The 21,757-nt window shown below is 39.2% G+C and overlaps 1 protein-coding gene across 3 annotated transcripts in view; it reads left to right on the forward strand.

Annotated features, from left to right (window-relative positions):
* Window positions 1-21,757, forward strand: part of Gria4 (glutamate ionotropic receptor AMPA type subunit 4) — a 268,341-nt gene that overhangs the window by 182,158 nt on the left and 64,426 nt on the right. For all 3 annotated transcript variants that reach the window (XM_042674862.1, XM_042674861.1, XM_042674863.1), the window contains exons 5-6: window positions 10,625-10,678; window positions 20,262-20,420. In XM_042674862.1, coding sequence (XP_042530796.1) covers window positions 10,625-10,678; window positions 20,262-20,420 — 213 coding nt within the window. The remainder of the gene's footprint in view (window positions 1-10,624; window positions 10,679-20,261; window positions 20,421-21,757) is intronic.

Raw genomic sequence — 21,757 nt, forward strand, 5'->3', positions numbered from 1 at the left:
CATATAATTTTACTCATGAGAAATGTCTTGAAATGAAGCATAAAGTAAAACCTCAGTCACCTGGCTATTTGATGTAATAATTAATGAATTATATTATTTTTGTAGGTACTTATATACATATATGTAGATATAGAATATAGATTCTGTGTTCTGCTAAAGTGCTCAGCAAAACAGATCCTTTCTCTGTTCTGAGTAGTAACTCGTTATCTAGTTGAAAAATTGCTGCAATATATCTTCTTTTAGAAAAAATATTTTATAGCAGGTTCAGAAGGATGTCACACTGTCTCATGGATATCTCCGTGATTCCATGAATGTCAGTTCTTACGAACAGTGGAAGATCCCAAAGACAGCCCAGGGGGAACTGGGGCTCTGCACACTCCGGTGGATCTGTCTCATCAGGGTGACCCAAGTATTTCTCAGGAGGTGGTGGTGAAGTCTGACCTTCTGTTATGAAATAGACCTTTGACAGAAGCCTGAGGCACTGGATCCACTGCCTCTTTGTCGCCTCGGTCACACGCCCTGGAGCCCCTTTCCCATGGCTGTCATTTTCACCACGTGAAAAGCCAGCGTCCCACTAGACACAATGTCACAGTGAGCAAACCAGGAACCTCACAGTGTTCAGAAATACGTTGTTGTTGTTTTAATTTTTAAAAAAGTTAAGTTGAACTTCACGATTGTCCTCCCCGACACATCACATGGCTACCGGAGACCAGTCATCCTGCTCAGGACTAGAGCAACTCGAGAAAAGGAAATTTTTCTCAAATATAAAAATCATCCTTTGCACATGAGAGTTGAAATGTGGAGTGTCCGCATTCTAAGTCCAAAGCTACTTATTATGACTAGCCCCTCTAAGTGAAACCACAGGTCCCAGACAGGACCTTTGGCAAACAGTCAAAAACTATGTCTTTTTCAAATACTCAGAATTGCACCACATCTAGAATTCTACTTCATCTATTCTAATTCTTCCCCCTGCCCCCGCACCCAAATCTCTAACATGAACATTAAGTATGAAAAGAGTTAAGTATGAAAACATTAAGTATGAAAACTAAGGAAAGGGTGGCTTAAGCCAAGAGCTTAAAGAACCTATGTATTCTCTAATGATCACTGGTTGAGTCATTTTAATTACTGGCTAATGGCCTTCTTTTCAAGTTACACACACACACACACACACACACACACACACACACACACCTCACATCCCAACAGACTTTAAAAACAAAACTGGAAGAGGCAGAAAAGACAAGAAGAAATATAAAGGAAAGCTAGCCAAAGTGAGAAGGATAGCTCATAATTGGACATAATGACTGGTTATTTGAGTCACTTGCACAAAAATTGATCAAGCGTATTCTGACAGTGGGCAGTGCTTCATACATTCACTTCTTCTATCTGTTAGGTACTGTTCAAGAAACTGAAGGCCATAAAAAAATGAATCTATAGCCCAGTCCCTAAATAGAAAATGTTTGCACTCAACATGAATAAATAAATTACAAGAAAATGTGATGGCTTTGGGAGAATATCTATTAGAAATTGTATCAGGAACCTGTAAGATGGATAACTAAAAAGCAGTCAAAGCAGTCAGGAGTGTTTCACAGAACAGCAACAACGATAGACATAGAAAATAAAAATGCATTCTGTGCCTTTTCCCAGGTGCAGAAAATGGGTAAGAACAGACCAAGACAGAAGCATAAATGCAAGACCTGGAAAAGTTTAGAAGATGGAGCCTTAGTTATATGTGACAAAATTGGGATAGACAGCAAAGGCAGAAATTGGAATATACCGTTAGGTAAAAGAGCTGCAAAGATTGGAGAGTAAAGCCGTGAATTCCTTACATGCATCAGTCTAAGTATCTGTCTTTTCTATTGAGATTGTGTCACCATCAGGGAGATATTTCCAATATTTCCTCATCAACTATGTAGGGCCCCCAAAATTATTGTGGAGTAAATGAACACTTGATGGGAACTACATGAAGCCCTGGACAGGAGATGCCTCATGTGTGTGTTTAAGGGAAGAGCATCTGGATATATTTGAGCCCACAAAGACACAACAATTACCCAGAAATCTTTCTTGTCCAGAATCTCACCTACTAAAAATGTTAGGAGACCTACATCCTACAGTTTGTTGTATAAATTGAAAAGAACTCAAGAGTTTCATTTTCCTAGACTCAAGTAACAAGTCGCAAAAAATCAGCAGGGACACATCAGGTGGCCAACAAATTACCAGGGCAATGGAAGCCTTCCAGCAACTTCCCACACCACAGCCCTGACAGGACCCACTGCTGTTCTTTCCCTTATCCACCTTTGCCCAGTCAGGACCTGACTGCCATAAGATAAGAAGACATGAAGTTATGTTAAGAAAGTGGCACTTTCTTCTTAAATCTTACTTTTTAGCTGAATTGGTTGGAATGTTCAGGTCCCTAGTTCATTATCATGTGCTGGGTTTGTTGTTTTCACAGAAAATGAAAACACTCTTGATCTCAGAGAAGTGCAAATGGAAATGGCCATATAAGAAAAGGGTGTGTAATTGTTTCCTAGCAACTGTTAGTGTGATTGTGGCTGTATTCCATTTCCTTATAAAGTTTTTAAAAAGCAAAACCAAAAGCTAAAATACTGAAAAAAAAAAAAAAAAGAAGAAGCAAAGGATGTAAGATTTTTCAAGGAAGAAGGCAAGTGTAGTCAGAATGCAAGTGTTTTTGTCTTGGAATTATTGTGAATTCCAGAATTACATTAAGTTCAACTACATTTTTTTTTTAACCTCTAAGAACACTAGTTAGAATACTACCTCCATTGTTGGTTTTGACAATCCAAATATTCATTTCTTTTAAAAAGGTAAAGTAAAATCTGATTGACAATGGAGAAATATAAATTTGATTCATTTTTCTAGCTTTAAATCTACAGCTGCATGGACACACCCATTGTCATTGCCAGAAAGGAAATTTATATTCCTTATGAAGGAGAAAGCAAAAGACAAATTCCAAATTTACTTCAGCAGAAGTTTGCATCTACTCCTCAAAAAAGAAAAGTTATCACTGGTGGCTCACACCTGAAATCTTAGCTACTCAGGAGGCTGAGATCTAATGCTCAATCTTGATTTGAAGCCAGTGGGCACAGGAAATCCCATGAGACTTTTATCTCCAATTAATCACAGAAAAAGCCAGAAGTGGTGCTATAGCTCAAGGGTTAGAGTGCTAGCCTGGTGCACAAAGAGCTTAGCGAAAGCTCCCAGGCCAAATAAATAAATAATAAGATTAACAAAAAAGGAATCAAGAGGAAAACATTCAACCATACCTTCAAGGACACTCTTCTGAGTCTAAACATCATAAATATAACTGTACTTTTATAATTACATTACACAGTTCAGCAAGAAAATGTATTGCCTGCCAGAAAATGAAGTGATGCATCTTTTTAATCACTTTGATTCAGCCAGAAAGGTAATGAAACAAATTCATTCTTAGCCATCCCATTCAGATTAACCACAAAACCCAATGTACTTCTCTACTGAGGGGATTAAGTTGTGTCAACCTACATCAGTAGCAAATATTTTAAGTTCCAGCTTAAATAAAACTCCAATCATGGCCAAGATTAGACTGTGGAAGGAAATCAAACTAGTATCAGTTACCCCAAAATAAGAAAGAGTAAACGGTTTACATAATCACTAGCAAATTAGAATTTTCTCTTTCTTGCTAGAAATAGGCCAAATAATTGTTATAGTACTTCCAGAATGTAAGCTTAAATTACCACTGTACTGCCTTATGGCCATCCTTTCAAAAAAAGAAAACCCCCAAACCCCACAGGATCCATGGGGAGACATATACATAAATATATATTCATTTTATAATTTTGTGTTTATAATATAATGTGATTATGTGATCCAGGCAAAATAAGAACACTTTTCTTGTCTGCACTCACTCGATTGTACTGTTTTCCTGTCTTATATACACATAACACCTTTATCCAAGTGGTCATTTATCTGATAAATATTTATTTCCTGCCTTCCGGTGTCTAAGACTTCCACTTAAGTGCACTTAATTTTGGTCCATCCCATGAAGGACCTCCAAATATAGAACAGGAACACTAATAATGCAGCACAATATGGGGAAAAATGTACCAAACATGAAGTGTTAAAAATTGTTGAAATAGATGAGTTCGACTCCCCCAGGAAGGAGGTCAGGAAAGAGCAGTATCGGGGAAGGTAGAGGTAGGAAAGAAGGGCATGTCTTTGCAAGTCAGGGTGGTAGGATAATCCAGTACAAGGGAAACAAGGACGGTCAAGGCTAATGGAGAATTGATCGTGAATTTGACATTGCAATAAACAATACATAATACCAAATGGTGACAATGAAACATTATTCATTGATTGCACTCGTTTGTAAATGTCTGACTTGCCAAGGCTTCTGATGTACACTTAGTATAGAAATTCATAGTTTCTATTATTTTTAAGCTTTTGAGAAATGGAACTGATCTTACTAGGTTTGGTTTGATGTTTTTGTTGCTGTTGTTGTTTTAAGAGAAAAAAAAAGCAAATTGCTTCTGGTAATTTTAACAGTAATGTTAGATAATAGAAAAAGTAGTTTCTAAATTTTGTCCAAACTATGTAAAACAGAGGCAAAGTACCTACCTATTGAGATACTGCTTCACAGTATCACACTATTTGATTCACAAATATCACACACCTAACAGGTATATTTCACTGGAGGTTTTTTTTTTTATATAAAGGAGGGCTGTTTTTCCTGACTCTTTATAGTTATGGCATTTTGTTTTTTAAAATAATATTGGGGTTAATTATTTGAAAGAATGTGCAGGATTAACTTAAAAACTGCATTCCCATTTACTGAGACAGCATTTCTCCTTGCATCTTCTTTTTCCCGATGGCTTCATTTAATGGGCACTTAGGTTTTCCATTACCTAAAAATTTGAAGTAAAGCAATAAAAATTCCAAATGAGCTCAAAGGCAAAGAACATATCCTACTGAAATAAAATCAAAGAGAATAACTCTGGGGTCATATGTCTTACATGCTTAATTAATCCCACGCACATCTGTTGAATGTAATTACAGACATATGCAAATTTGAAAACCCATCATCCAAAAGTTATCAGCAGAATGTATTCAATAGTAAAGGTGAGGCTACCTCAAGAAATGGCAGACAGAAGTTACATTAAGTGTGCTTTCAAAGGACTGAGCTTAAATGATTGTGAATAAAGATAATCAACGATGCAGGGAAATAAGAAAATGTCATAGCAACTTGTATGTTTCTGTGAAAGCAACAAGATCTGAAATGCACGGGGAAAGTTAAGAAGGGGGATGAGTGAAAATACCACTACAAGCAGGATATCCTTCACCTTCAAACATTCTTCAACAGAACTGCACATGAAAGGCTCTTGAGAATTCAGTGGATATTAACATATTAAAGCCTCTAAAAATTCCTGTAGCAAAGAAATCTTTTAAACCTTATTGAACCTTAGGCTCCTTACAAAATTAGCCACAGAACACTTTATTTCTTTGACAACCATCTTTTTGTACTTTATTTTCCCAGCATTCATCTAAGGGGGTGGGGGGAATGTTTAGAATTACATCAATGCTTGAACATGATCAAGAACTACAGAAGCCAAGGGTAAGGCAGATCTGGAGCTCACAGGATCCTCCCAGAACCGGTGAAGCTCACTTCCTCCAGGCACAGAGCCACACCCTAGTGTGTTGTCTCAATCTTAGAAAGCGTCATCTCCTGAGCATGGCCCCTCACACAGCGCCAAGTCGTCCCATGCTGAGACCATCGAGTTTTATCTTTAGCCCATTTGGTCTTAACTATTCAGCACGTATTCCTTCAAAATGATAAACTCCTTTAAAGCATATATGTCCATGTGTGACATTTGAAGGTAATCTGTATCCCCATCACTAGCAGCTCCCTCAAGTTTTCTCTTTTTTTGTTTTTGTTTTTGTTTTTCCGTTAGTCATAGGGCTTGAACTCAGGGCTTGGGCGCTGTCCCTGAGCATTTTTGCTCCAGGCTAGCACTCTATCACTTTGAGCCGCAGCCCTGCTTCCCAAGTTTAGGTGGTTAATTGGAGATAAGAGTCTCACACTTCCTTGCCTGGGCTGGATTGGAACTGTGATCCTCAGATCTCAACTTCCTGAGTAGTTAGGATTCCAGGCATGAGCCTCCAATGTCTGTCTTCCCTCAAGTTTTCTTTATGACCTATGACTATTAACTCATTGATGAGATGCCTAATGAAGAGCATCTCAAGAACTGAAATATTCTATTATCCAATTAATAAAAGCTAACTCTGGGTGGACACATGTCTACAATCCTAGCACTAAAGAGTCTGAAACAGAAAAATCAAGAGTTCAAGGCCAGCCTAGGCCACATTACAAAAATTAATTCTGTGTACTATTTATGGAATTGCCATAAGTATGTGTTCAACATGTATTTGTACGTAAATTATATTAAGAGAGAATATCATGGAATATATTTAACACTGAATTATATTGTTCATATACATACAGATTGAGCTTTCATTGATGAAGCTGAGTTTGTCAGAGTACCTAGGTTTATCTGTTTTGTTGAATTGCGTATACATTAAGTTTAGGGTATATACTTGAAATGAACTTTTAAATATACTCCTAATGAAGTTCAAACTATGAAAATTTAAATCCAAGTACTTTAAGTTTTTCTGCTACTTTAAGCTTTTCTGCTAACTAGTTTATTGCAGACCTATGACGAAATCGCACACTGATCACTGGAGCACTGGTCTACCTGCATTTCCTTCATCTGTGTCCCTAGCCCAGACTCATGCATAGAAGAATTAAAAACACCTTGCATACAGATTGTTATTCAAGTAACACTATGTTCAGATAGGAAATAATTGCAAGGAAGAGAGCTGTGGGTTTGTTTCATTATGAGAACTCAGGAATTTCTCTAACAGAATCTTCGTGTTAATTAAAATCTAGTATATTAAAGGATGTCATCTTCACATGCTTCCTTCCTATTAGGAAATATATATTAATTTGGGCCAAAGGTATTTTTCTGGAAACCTGTGGCATAAATAAGGGACCATGTTATAGTTGAAGAAATATAGAAACTATAGTCAAGGTGTGTGGACTGGAGTCAGGCTGACTCTAAGTGTCTGTGAATTTTGGTTTTATTGCTAGTACTGGCACAGGAGCTCAGGGCCTGGACACTATCCTTTAGCCTTTTTACTCAAGGCTGACTCTCTACCACTTGAGTCATAGATCCACCTCTGGCTTTTTTGGGTGGTTAATTGAAGATAAAAGCCTCACCAATTTTCCTGCCTAGGCTGGCTTTGAACCTTGATCCTCATATCTCAGCCTCCTGAGTAGCTAAGATTACAGGTGTGAGTCATGGTGCCTAGTTGTGACTGTAGATTTTTTTAAAAAACATGTTTTAGGAAAGTAAAGATTACCCCAGCTGGTAATCACCGGGTATCAGAATCATTTTATATGACTTCTTACAAAATGACTCTTTAATTATAATGAGCATGATTCTAAATGTTTCTTTTAAACTATTATATGTGCTTTTAAATGCATTGTCACAGTGCTACAGGATCTTCTATGTCTCTTTGAAAGTATTTTAGTCCCTAAATTAAAATGCTATTCAATGAAATGAAATATTCCTCAGAGATGTGCATCGTTACCGGGTTTTGTGTGTGCATATAGAATTTCAGAGCCACAGTAACAGGCAGAGAGAAGGATGGTGTTGCTCTGTGACCTGCTGTCCTTACCATAATGAACAAAGGAGCACTAAAATTAACATAACACTTGCTTTTCACTCTAAACTTCTATTCACACCAATCTCCCTCAGAGGGGCCTCAACTTCCCAATCCTTACATTGGGGAGTCCAGGCCAATAGTAAATGAAAATCCATTATGTGAGAGAAGGCAATCTTTTAAACAGTCTCAATAAAGTTAAGGAAACAGTAACAGCCAGGCCTGGCAGCTCATGCTTGTAATCTCAGCTATTTGGGAGACCAAGACAGAAAGATGACAAGTTTGAGACCCTATCTCCAAGTCAGAGTAAAACAGTGAAAGGGGAGACATGGGTCAAGATGTATCCTATTCGTAAACTGACTTGTTGAATGGTAATTCCTTTGTCCAACTATTTAAAGATAACAACAATGTAATATTAAAAATCACAGTTAAAATCAAGAGGACTGTGCACACATTTCAAATAGAAATTGCTTGCCTAGCATCCATGGAGCCAAGGAGTCCTAGAGTTTCTCCTATTCTGTCCTGTAATGTTTTCAGGGTGTCTGGTTTTACTTCAAGGTCTTTGATTCTGGTGCAGGGTGATCTATAAGGATCTAATTTTGGTTTTCTACAGATGTTTAACCAATTTTGCCAGCACCATTTACTGAAGAGGCTGTCTTTCTTCCATTCTATTTTTTTTGGCTCCCTTATTAAAGATTAGATGGCTATAGGTCTGTGAGTTCATTTCTAGGTCTTCAGTTCTATTCCATTGGTCCTCAAGTCTGCTCTCATGCCAGAAATGAAATCCAAGATATGGACACAAGGTGTCTTTCTTTGTCATTGTTGTTTTTTAATGTACTATGTGATTTTTTTTCTTGGGTATGTTCTTCCCCCTATAGTATATCCTCTTTTGTCACTGTATTTGATTTTGGCACCCAACATCTTGTATATACATGTAATTTGGGGAGGGGAAAGGGAGTAACAAAATGCTTAAACAGGACACAGGATGACCCATTGCGGCAATGATATTCACAAGACACTATGTTGGAAATGAACTTTACAACTTCCGGATAGGGAGTGGAAAAAGTGGGTGAGGTGGGGGAGGGAAAGGATAGTAGAAGAAAAACAAAGGAGGAGATAGTAGAAGAAAAGATAGTAGGAGAAAAACAAAGGAGAAAAACAAAGAAACATACTCATTACCTTTCCAATAAAATAAAATAAAATAAAAAGTGTCTGATAGCCCTAGTTCTTCTTGGACTTTGCTCACCTGGTCCCATTCATACCTTATACCCTTAGAATTAATATCCTGCTCTTAGCTTGTAATGTTGTATTTTAAGTCTGCAGCTTGTTCACTCAAGTTCCCTGCCTTAGATTCTTCTCTGAGGAAACTAAAACGAAAGCTTTTGTTGTTGTTGTTTTCTGAAGTAACAATTTTGAAGCAAAAAATTCAATACCAAAATGTGTTGAGTAGGCTTTAGAACTAACTACAATTCTTTCCTAGACTGTCTAGATATGACAGTGACGCTTTCATGGAGATACTGCTGCTAGATTGCCATTGCTTCCAACCTCTTTTCTTTTCTTAGCATTTGCAGGTGTTCATGTGTAAAAATGAATGTCTTATAAAACTGGCATGGGTTTTCGACTGCAGTCAAAAATTCTCAAGCTGATACTATTTAGAAAGGAGCAGGAGCTGGACGCCAGTGGCTCACGCCTGTAATCCTAGCTACTCAGAGGGCTGAGATCTGAGGATCTCAGTTCATAACCAGCCCAGACAGAAAAGTTCTTAAGACTTTTTATCTCCAACTAACCACCAGAAAACTGGAAGTGGAGCTGTGGCTCAAAGTGGTAGAGTGCTAGCCTTGAGCAAAAAAGGTCAGGAATAGCGCCCAGGCCCTGAGTTCAAAGCCCTATGACAGATAGATGAAAGAAAGAAAGGAAGGAAGGAAGGGAGGGAGGGAGGGAGGGAGGGAGGGAGAAAGAAAGAAAGAGAGAGAGAAAGACAGACAGACGGAGGGAGGGAGGGAGGGAGGAAAAGAGGGAGGGAGGGAAGAGAGAGCAAGAAAGAAAAGAGCAGAAAGAGAGAAAGAGAAAGAGGGGGTGGGAAGTATGGAAGGAGGGAGAGGAAAGACTGAAGGAAGGGAGGGAGGGAGAAAGGGAAGGAAGGGAGGAAGGGAGGAAGGAAGGAAGGAAGGAAGGAAGGAAGGAAGGAAGGAAGGAAGGAAGGAAGGAAGGAAGGAAGGAAGGAAGGCAGGCAGGAAGGAAGGAAGGAAGGAAAGGAAAGGAAAGGAGAGGTCTGGGGGTTTTAAAAAGGTGCAAAGGGGCCTGAATGGGCATACCAGAAAAAGTTATACTGAATCAGAAACTTTGCCAAGGTAAAGAGCATAAATCTATAATAGATTCAGGTCTAGGGTATGTAATATGTAACTGAGTGTGAATTATCATGCGTTCCCGGATAATTCTTAAACCTGAGGTTCCCAGAGAATACAGTTGTACCAGCTTGCTAAATTCATATTAAACCAATCAGGTTTGCATTATCCAATATGACAGCTTATTAAACTGGTTCTTTACTAAACTTTTTTTTTTATAATTCCATTTATTGTATTCATCTTCATGACAAAAGTCTCAAGAGAAATTTTTAGACTAACTGTAAACCAGATACATCTGGAGATAAAACCCATGGAGAAAAAAATCAAGATATAGTGCTGAATTTCTAGGAAAGAAAAGCTTCAGTGTCCATGAACAATTGGTAGAGCTATTGGTTATTTCTAATTAATATGGTTTGAATAAAATTCTTGCCATTAAAACATGTCACTGTTGTAAGGAAAACTACATTTTTTTCTCATGAAATTATGCTACAATGGTTATATTTTAAATATTATTTTTCAGTAAAGTTACATTGATTTTCTCTTATTTCCTTCTATTTCCACAGATTGTGAGTGTTGGAAAGCATGTTAAAGGCTACCATTATATCATTGCCAATTTGGTAAGAGCTCTTAATTTTCTACTTTTCCTAAGAATTGCTCAAGCATTCAAGATTATTTTAACTGTGCCTTACAATAATGTTCCACTAAATGCTCAAACTCTATTTCTTACTTAGCCTTTTATAACTCATAGATATTTTATGGAATGTAGAATGTCTAATGCAGAATTCAGTATATTTTTATGCAGACTAGCTGGATATCTGCCAAAGTGGCCTTTAAAACTAATTATACCATTTTACTTTGCCATGATATCACTTGTCAAATTAAATACGGGCTTTCTGTCTGTCTAAATGATAAATGCTACTCTGCAGATAAAGATTGCCAATACGTGGGTATTGCATGAGTCATCTAAACTGATGGCCTACATTCTCCAACTTTAAGCACAACAGAATATGATGGCTATTCCAACAAACCTTCCATTTGGTCACTGTTTAAGTACTACATAGAAGTGGTTGATTAACAAGGTGCACATACATTAAGGAAATTCCTAAAGGCCCAAGCAAGTCCTTTTAAATTTCTTGACAAGGCTAAATGGTCTTTGTTGACTTTCTTATGAGTAGCAACACTGGCCATCCTCTACCGCTTTATTACAGTTCCGTCTGCACTAAGGGCCTGACACACACGGTGGTTCCTTCCCAGACCAAGTCAGGGATGTCACCTTATTTTCCTATCTAGTCCCATCATGCATTTGTTTGATGAGTGTCTTGTGCTAGAAGCAGGGAAGATACTAAAGACTTCGGAACACTGGAAGAGAAAAGTACAGTCACTCCCTAGTGACCTAGATTCCAGGGCGGAGCTGAAATAGGAAAATACAACAGTAGATGATGATTAAACTCTTACCGTACTGGGTTTCTTAAAGTATAATTTTGCAACCTAATAAGTGATCATAGAAATACTGGGAAATTTGGACTTGTCTTTTCCATTGATTTGGATGTGTGCTTTATTATTTTTTTTATAAAAACACAAAGTTCAAAGCAAATATATTCTGTCATTAATCACTATAAGTAAAAGACTATGATTACGGGGTAGCTTTCCTCACACTGATAGTGAATAATGAGATTTTTAACTAATTACTGCACACAGATGGTCTTGACATCTCTGCTTTCCAAACAACAGAATTTAGAAAAAAGTATATATATACACACATATATATATATATATACACACATACTTATATATATATATATATATATACACATATATACATATATATATCTTCCCAGAAGTGAGTTGCTGACATTGACAACTAAAATAAACCAATAACAAATAGAAAAATTGATATTTAGAATCCTATAATGGTTATCATATTCTATCTTAAACAGCTATAATAGATGGTGGCATATTTAAGCTATTAAAGTAGCAACACATGAAGTAGAAAATATTGGCCTGCAGAAGGGAAGAAAAACTATAATTCTCACTAAAACTAAGCCCTTTTATCATACATACCCAATATGTTTGTAACACATTATTAAGCCAGGGACTTGCACATATCTGCGTAATATGGATTCTGTCGACATTCACTGAGCCTTAAAAGACTACTGTAATGCCAGGATGATTTTTGTTTTATTTAGCCAGTCAACAAACGTTTCTTAAGAGCTATGTATATAGGAGTTCCAAATACAATCAAAATGAAAAATCAGCTAGACATCTATGGTTCATGCCTATAAATCCTAGCTACTCAGGAGGCTTAGGTCTGAGGATGGCAGTTCAAACTCAGCTGAAGCAGACTTCTCATCTCCAATTACACGGCAGAAAGCCAAAGTAGAGATGTGTCTCTAATGGTACAGCACCAGCCTTGAATAAAAAAAAAGAAAAAACAAGTGAGACCATAAAGACCTGAATTCAAACCCCAGTACACACACACACACACACACACACACACACACACACACACACACACACACACACACACACACATACACACACATACACACACGAGAGAGAGAGAGAGAGAGAGAGAGAGAGAGAGAGAAATTGTTATATTTAATGTTAAAAGCTGATTTCTTTCCAAGATAAAAAAACAAAATACAAGCTGGGTCTGGTAACTCATGCCTGTAATCCTAAATACTCCGGTGGCTGAGATCTGAGGATCATGGTTCCAAGCCAGCCTCAGCAGGAAAGTCCATGAGACTATTATTTCCATTAATCAGAGAAAAAGCCTGAAGTGGAGCTGTGGCTCAATTGATAGAAGGCTGACCTTCAGTTAAAAAAAAAAAAAAAAAAAAAAAAGCTCACACCTATAATCCTAGCTACTCAGGAGACTGAGATCTGAGGATCACGGTTCAAAGCCAGCCCGGGTAGGAAAGTCCATGAAACTCTTATCTCCAATAAACCACCAGAAAACCAGCAGTGGTGCTGTAGGTCAAGTGGTAGAGCTCTAGCCTTGAGCTGAAGAGCTGAGGGACAGCACTTAGGCCCAGAATTCAAGCTCCCCCATAACCAACAACAACAACAAAAAAGGCTCAGGGACAGCACCCAGGCCCAGTGTTCAAGCCCCAGGACCAGAATCAAAAAATTAAAAAAAAGATATATTCTCACTGTTTCAATTAAATATTATGCTAAAGGTCCTAACAGGTAATTCAACAAAAATAAATAAAAGACATCCAGATCAAGAATAATATATCCTAATGAATCAAGAAATAAAATGTTGCACAAATAAGTGAATTTAGAGGGTAGCAGGATATACGATCAATAATTTAAGGTCAGTAATTTAAATTGGTTGTATTTGCGTGTAATTAGAAATATTTATAAATATATTCAAATAATTTCAATTTCATTTTTACAGTTATACTTTAGCAGGAGACACCTACTTAACCAACTCTTCAGAACTATTTTCTAAAATGTAGTTTTTATACATACCTTTTTTTAAATAAGTTTTTTATTGTGAAAATACCATACAGAGGAGTTACAATTACATGAGCAAGGTAATGAGTACATTTCTTATCAAGCATTGCGGCCTTCTCCTTTGTTTTTCCCCTACCATCCCTTCCCTCCCACCTCCACAACTACACTCCCTCCCACCCCCCATCCCCCCACCCCACCTCCCCCCATCAAAGTTATAAAGTTTGTTTTTCAACATAGCGTCTTGTACATCTCATTGTTGCAATGGGTCCACCTGCATCTTGTAGCTACATAAAATTGCTAAGAGACAGAATCAAGATGTTCTCTGTTGGTTCATTGTAGACTTTTTCTCTAACTTAAGACAATTGCTCTCCTACTTTGTCCTTAGACTTCTTTTCCACTTCTTCCTTCGCTTTGCCACCAGTTTTGTTTTGTTTTCATTGTTGTTGTTTTGCCAGTCCTGGGGCTTGAACTCAGGGCCTGGATGCTGTCCCTGAGCCTCTTTGTGATCAAGGCTAGCATCACTTGGGCCACAGCGCCACGTATGGCATTTTCTAAGTAACTGATTGGAGATGGAAGTCTCATGGACTTTCCCATCCGGTCTGGCTTCAAACTGTGATCCTCAGATCTCAGCCTCCTGAGTAGCTAGGATTACAGGCATGAGCACCAATGCCCGGCTTTTTTTTTTTTTTCCAGACATCTATGATTCTATCATTACCTTTCTTACAGCTTCCCATTAGCCTGAAGCTGAAAATAGCCCAGAAACTCTCATGACCTGATCTCCTGCGGCCTTTTCAGGCCCCTACCTGCAACAGCTGGTCTCCCCTCTCTACAGGACTTCACATTTCTCTCAGATAGCCCGAACTCTGAGTCATTGCCCCGGCTTTTAATGTCTTCTACCAGAGTGAGCCTTCTAAAGTGAAGCCCTTAGATCCTTTAGGAGCACCTATTTTTAGTATTTATCCTAACACAGATAACCCTCGAGATTTTACTCCTGAACTCCACAGTCTCCCTGTGGTCCCCTTTGCATGCACCCTTTTCCAAAGCAAAAGAATTTCCAGACACTTAATGCTTCCTTTCTCTTTTCAGCTTTAGACACTTTCCTCCTGTCCAGTGTGTGATTTCCATCATTTCCTTAAATACCCACCCTCCTGGGTTCACGAAGCACCCTTGACCTGGTAGTGCAGAATTCATCTTCTTTTCCATTCATGTAATCGTTATTTTAGACTTCCTGTGTACAAGGCGGTGCCCAGAATCTTCCAGTATGGCTGCCACAAAGCATTAGCTCAGGAGGAAGTTGTGAAAGGCAGGAAGCTGTCTGTGTTTAACCTTTTAAAATGGATCTTTAGCTGCTGAACTGCTTGTCCTCTACCACCAGCTTTGGACAGTCTCTTTGCTCTGTTACTATAATTGTTTCAATTAGTCCTTAAAATAGGTGTGTTGATTTTATAGACTGGAAAATGAGGTTGAACTGTCATTTCTCCAAAATCACACAGACCATTAAAAGTCTCAAAGACAAGTTGGAAGGTTCTGGCCTGTCTGACTGCAGTGAATCAATACAGCCACAAATAAAATGTAACATACACAGGGAACAGTGGCACTCATGCCACAGAATGACTGTTCATTTAAACAGATCCCATGCCTTTAAGGGGGCGTGGGCTTTAGACATAGTATTATGCAGTTCTGTTTCTTCTTTCCCTCAGCTGTTAGGTAACCTAAATATGGCCACCAATGGTAGCAGGGAGCTCTTGGTATTTGCTTTAACCACAAGGCAAAGTCAGACTCCTGCTGTCATTTAGATTGTTTAATTTTTAGTCTTTGAGTCAATTTATATCTATGACTCTACCAAAAAAAGTACAAAATTCTAATGCGTGAGGGTTTATAATTAAATAGTAAAGGCATCTGTCCCTTACCAGTATCTCACCACACCCCACCACACACGTGTGTGCTATGCACACTGCGGATGCAACTCCTGTCTCATCCCACAGATAAGCAGAGAAAGTTCATGTGTCTATGTTTACTTCTCTCGTCTGTTCCAGGTTGGAAAGTAAACACAGTTACCCAATTTTCTCTCTCACATACATGGTGTGTTTTCTTTTTGTCCCCAGGTATAATCAACCCAGCTGTGATTCTACTCTGTGGGCAACACTATTTTAGGTTTTCCTTTTGTTTCAACTTTTCCTTTCTGAAGTTTCAACTTTTCTGCACCGAGCAGGTTTAGAGTGCACCATCCATGTGTGCAGCAAAAGTGCTTACTCTAAGCTATGCATCCGTGGCTCTTGCCTGTAAATACTAGCTACTCAACTGGCTGAGATCTGAGGATCAAAGTTCAAAGCCAGTGTCTGGGCAGATAACTCCTTGAGAAGTGTATCTCCAGTTGGGCACCAAAAGATGGTGGAAGTAGAGCTGTGGCTCCAGTGATAGAGTACTAGCCTTGAGCAAAATAGCTCAGGGACAGCACCTATATCATTGCAGGTCCTGGCAGGTACAGGTATAGGAGCAGGCATGCGCACGCACGCACACACACACACACACACACACACACACACACACACACGCACGCACACACATGCACATCCCCCCCCCCACACACACACCCAAAGTGCATGCTCTTAAGTCCATTTCTCCAGGGACTGATTTTCCAAAGATAACGAGGAGAGGCTTGGTGTCCCTTCAGTTCACTACACCAGAGCTGTCTGGCTATGATTTATCATCTGGTGAAGCATAAATGCAACGCAGAGCAGAAATGTTATCTCAATCAGATAAAACTTAAAAGATGAGCCATTTAATAAGCATTGATGATCTATGCCTGTAGGAAAAATATTCATAAAGATAGCTGACACCTCTACTTTTAAACACCCCACCCCAGGAGGGACAAACTGCAAGTGAAAATTAAAAGGCCCAATTTAAATGTGGATTAATCTGGACAGGTCTCTAAGCATTGTGAATCTGAACAACATACTAGGCCATAGGAAGAAGCACAGATGAGATCCTTCACATAGCCCATCCCGGGAGCATTGTTTGCTTAGTTATTGAATTTCCCTCTCTCTCTCTCTCTCATACACACACACACACACATACACACACACACACCATTATTACACCAGTCCCTAGAACTTCACTTCCATATTAGTCTCTAGATACAATGAAACTAAATGGCCAGCAAAGTAACTGTTTCCAAGGAAACTGCTTTCAGAGTCTTGATCCTATCAATTTTCTCTATAAAATTATAAGAAACTGCACAAAGGGAGGGGAATATTACCTGCTCTCAAACAGACACAGCTAAAATTAACATAGTCACATATCAGCCATTGAAGCCATAATGGAAAGGAGAGTATTATAATCAGGCAAGGTAATTTTTCCCCGTTACTTTAATGTAGCAACAGAAGGAAATCCGAGAAATGTGCACCATTATTGATCACATAGACTTTACATCCGATTTTTTTTTCTAAAGGCTAAGCCCTGCCGGGCTGGCAGCGGTTGCTAATGTTATCAAAGGCAGTTTGGCAGAACTTCCATTTCAGCCATGGCAGAAAGGACAAAGAAATTAATAACAACGCCATCAATTAGCAGCTAATGCAATAGTTGAGTTACTGTGGCTTTTAGAAAACACAGAAATTATCTGCCAGCCTGTGGGTCTGCCCTCTGCCCCGGCAAACAAATGTTCAACTGACATTTTAGTAGCTGGAGATTGATGGACAGTGTTTTTCCATTTCCAAGACACAAATGGGTTTTCTGGTGTCTGCTTTATTTCTCGGTGAAATGAGAATGTTACTGATGAACTATCAAATTAGCGGGCCCAGAATAGGCATGAAATAAACATTTGCTGAGTGAATTAATTAATAATTACTATCAATTAGCAAATGCCAGCCACATGGGCCAAATATTTGAAGATGTCCATTCTCATTCTACATGTGGGAAACCCAAGATTAGAAAGTAACAGAGGTAGGACTCATATCCTGGGTTTTTATTGTATAGTATCATCATGTCTTTCCTGGGAATGCTGTGATGATTAATAAAGTTAAAAGCGTGCTTTTGTATAAGAAAACACAAGAATAGGAAAACATGATAGAATATGCCTGTAGTTCTAGTTTCTCAGGAGGCAAAGGCAGAAAGAGAGCTCTGGTGAAAGTGTTGTGAAACCTTGCCTCAAAACCAAAAAGGTTTGGGAGGATGAGGGCTATTATTATTCCAGTGATTAAGCACTGGCCCTAGGTTCAATCCTTCGTACCAGAAAGAATTGTAAAAATACACAGGATCACTGGGTGCAGGTGGCTCATGCCTGTGATCCCAGCTACTCAGGAGGCTGAGATCTGAGGATTGTGATTCCAAGCCAGCTGGGGCAGAAAAGTCCCTGTGAGATTCTTATCTCCAACTAACCACGCAAAAAACCATAAGTGGTTCTGTGGCTTAAGTGATAGAGCACTAGCCTTGAGCACAACGAGGTTCAGGGACAGCACGCAGGCCCAGAGTTCAAACCCCACAACTGACCAAAAATAATAATAATACACAGGATCATAAAGAGGCAAAGGCGCACTCAAAAGTCAATTCATGAAGTTGTAATTTGGCTTTATTAAATATTTGCTAGGTAGTGGTGCTGTGGCTCAAGTGGTAGAGCGTTAGCCTTGAGCTGAAGAGCTGAGGGACAGTACCCAGGCCCAGAGTTCAAGCCCCACAACCGACCAAAAAAAAAAACCAATGAAATAAAACATTTGCTAGGTGACCTTGAAAATGTACGCAGCCCCAGCTGAACTCCCTGCTGCTACGTGAGCCTCCTTCCACTATCTGGGGGATAATGACTCCTTTTCTCCTGGGTTTGCCCTGCTTCTTTAGCAGCTGGAATGACAGATACCCACCGCCACACCCAGCCATTGACTGAGATGGGGTCTTGCTAATTTCTTGCACAGGCTGGCCTCAAACTGCTATCCTCCTAATCTTTACCTCTTCAATGGCTAAATTTATGGGCATGAGCCATCATATCCAGGCCTGGCTTCTGTTTTCTTAACATTAATAATATAATCTTTCTCAGAACCTTGGGATGACTAAACTCCTTCGATAATCTGTAGGAAGTGCTTAGCACAGTTTCTGTCACACAGTACACCCAGCTTCAGTATGAGCTGTTAGTTCACACACCTAGGTCTCCCTGTAACCATTTTCCTTAGTCTATTGAACAGACTGACACATTTCTTCTTTGATAAAGGGATGTACAGCTATGAACTAGGAAGGCAATCATCATTATCAAAAAATAAATAAATTAGGCAAAAATAAGACTGGAAGTTTCTAGATCTGCAAACTCATCTTCCCTGCTTTTGATTCCAGCTGTAGGGTGACTGCTGTACATTACACACACACACATACACACACACACACACACATACACACACACACATACACACACACACATACACACACACACACACACATACACACACACACATACACACACACACATAAAGATAGAAAAAATACTTTCAAGTTATCTCAGAAAAACTAGAGCATCTTCACAAAATTTATTGAAGACACAAATTAGTGGGGTTAGGGTGCACATAAACAGTTCCCTGTTCCCAGAGCTAATACCTTTGTTAATATACTTCCCTAATATACTTTGCCCTGTTCTTGCATTTAGTGTGTAGCTTTACAAAGCACTTTAAATGCTTAGTGGAAAAACAGTGATGTTTGAAAAGAAGCAAGAGAGGAAGGAAGGAAGGAAGAAGGGAGGGAGGAAGGAAGGAAAGAAGGAGGGAGGGAGGAAGGAAGGAAGGAAGAAGGGAGGGAGGAAGGAAGGAAAGAAGGAGGGAGGGAGGGGGGGGAGGGAGGGAGGGAAGGGGAGAGAAGTAAAGAAGGGGGAAGGAAGGAGGGAAGGGGAAGGGAGAGGAAGAGAGGAAGAAGGGGGAAAGGAAGGGAAAGGAGGAAAGAAGGGAAGGGGAGAAAGAAGAAAGTGTGGAAAGAAAGAGAGGAAGGGAAGAAAATAATAGATACTAGAGATGAATAAGTAGACTGGTAGGCAGAGAGATAATTTTTGAAACCCAAGATACTATCTCTAGCCCAAATGAGATGATAGTTCTGATTAGTGTTCCCTCACAGGTCCTTCATTCTACCTGGTGGGAAGCATTAAGGTCACATTCTCTCTCTCTCTCTCTCTCTCTCTCTCTCTCTCTCTCTCTCTCTCTCTCTCTCTCTCCCTCCCTCCCTCCCACCTTCTCCCCTCCCCCCTCTCTTCCCCTCCCCTCAGCCATCTTGCCCTCTTCCTCTTGCACCATTACATCCCAGGATGCCAAGGCTGTTACAAATAACATAATCAAAGGTTTTACACTCTCTAGCTCAAATTAGCAGCTCTCCACTATTGAGCCACTGAATAATTAAACAAAACCCCCTTAAAATGGTTCTCCCCCATTACAGATTGAGAATACATCCGCATATATCAGAATCACCTTCATAGAATACACATTTGCATACACCTGTTTCCAAAGGCAAGAGACACTCAGATGCTGGCCTTTCCTGTTTGTCTCTTTCAGAGACATTCAAGAAGTATGTGGGTTGAGCCAAAGTGAAAACATTTATACTGAATTTTGAATGACAGAATTTTGAAGCTATGTTGGCATAATCCAATTTCCTTCCTCCTTCTAGCTATTGTTCCATTAAAAATCTGTGTTGATGTACACATGGATCGATACCTTCTTACTGTTAAAGAACCAAAATATCTAATGCAGGAAATTTAACAACTTTCCATGTTGATTTTCATAGGGATTCAAGGACATTTCTCTGGAGAGGTTCATCCATGGTGGAGCTAATGTTACAGGATTCCAGTTGGTAGATTTTAATACACCTATGGTAACCAAGTTGATGGATCGCTGGAAGAAACTAGATCAGAGAGAGTATCCAGGATCCGAGACCCCGCCGAAGGTATTACGGCTTATTTTTATCTAATATACTACTAATATTCTTTTTTAAATTTAAGTCCAAGAGTTCATCCTACTGTCCTTCCAGCAACATTTTGCCAGATAAACTGCAGCCTGGGAAACTATGCAAATATTTAATGTTTTTTTTTGGGGGGGGGTTATTGTGAAAATACTGTACAGAGCGGTTACAATTACATGAGCAAGATAATGAGTACATGTAATGATTCTATTTTTAAGAGTTAGATTGTGAAACATTAACTTGGGCAGTTTACTATTATTATGATGTCACCTATGAACTTTCCTCATGAAATTGCATGTTGTTAAAAAGATTTTGTCGGTGAGGTACTGGTGGCTCACACCTGTAATCCTAGTTACTCAGGAAGCTGAGGTCTAAGGATCATGGTTCAGAGCCAGCACAAGCAGGAAAACTTGTGAGACTTTTATCTCCAATGAACTACCAAAAAAAAAAACAGAAGTAGAGCTGTGGCTCAATTGATAAAGCACTAGCCTAGAGCATAAAAGCTCAAGGATATCACAGAGGCCTGGACAACAGAGCACTGAAGACTCATCATTCCCTGTCAGGGGGCACTAATAAGGAATTCTGAGACAATTAAGGTCTAGGAGGAAAAGGTCTCAGCTCTTCTACTTCTTTTTTTTTTGTCAGTCTTGGGGCTTGAACTCTGGGCCTGAGCACTGTCCCTCAGCTCTTCAGCTCAAGGCAAGTGCTCTATCACTTGAGCCACCAGCACCACTTTCAGTTTTCTGGTGGTTTATTGGAGATAAGAGTCTCATAGAAGCTGGGCGCCGGTGGCCTACGCCTGTAATCCTAGCTACTCAGGAGGCTGAGATCTGAGGATCATGGTTCAAAGCCAGCCCAGGCAGAAAAGTCCGTGAGACTCTTATCTCCAATAAACCACTAGAAAACCAGAAGTGGCGCTGTGGCTCAAGCTGTAGAGCGCTCGCCTTGAGCTGAAGAGCTGAGGGACAGTACCCAGGCCCAGAGTTCAAGCGCCAGGACCAATAATAAAAAAAAATTCTCATAGACCTTTCCTGCCTGGGCTGGCTTTGAGCTGTGATCCTCAGATCTTAGCCTCCTGAGTAGCTAGGATTACAGGTGTGAGCCACCAGCGCCTGGCTTTTTCCACTTCTTAATTATAAAATTATTTTTACTATGCCAATTTCTCCCCTTCTGCATGAATGGACAGCTAGCATACAGAAAGAATTTTAAATTAAAGCAATGATTGGTTATATATTTATGTATAAATATATAATAAACAAACATATAAATATACAAATATGTAATTTATGGTTATATATTTATATAATTCTAATAAACATAAT

Source organism: Dipodomys spectabilis, unplaced genomic scaffold (genome assembly GCF_019054845.1).
Source record: "Dipodomys spectabilis isolate Male_0828 unplaced genomic scaffold, ASM1905484v1 ptg000023l, whole genome shotgun sequence".
NCBI lineage: Eukaryota > Metazoa > Chordata > Mammalia > Rodentia > Heteromyidae > Dipodomys > Dipodomys spectabilis.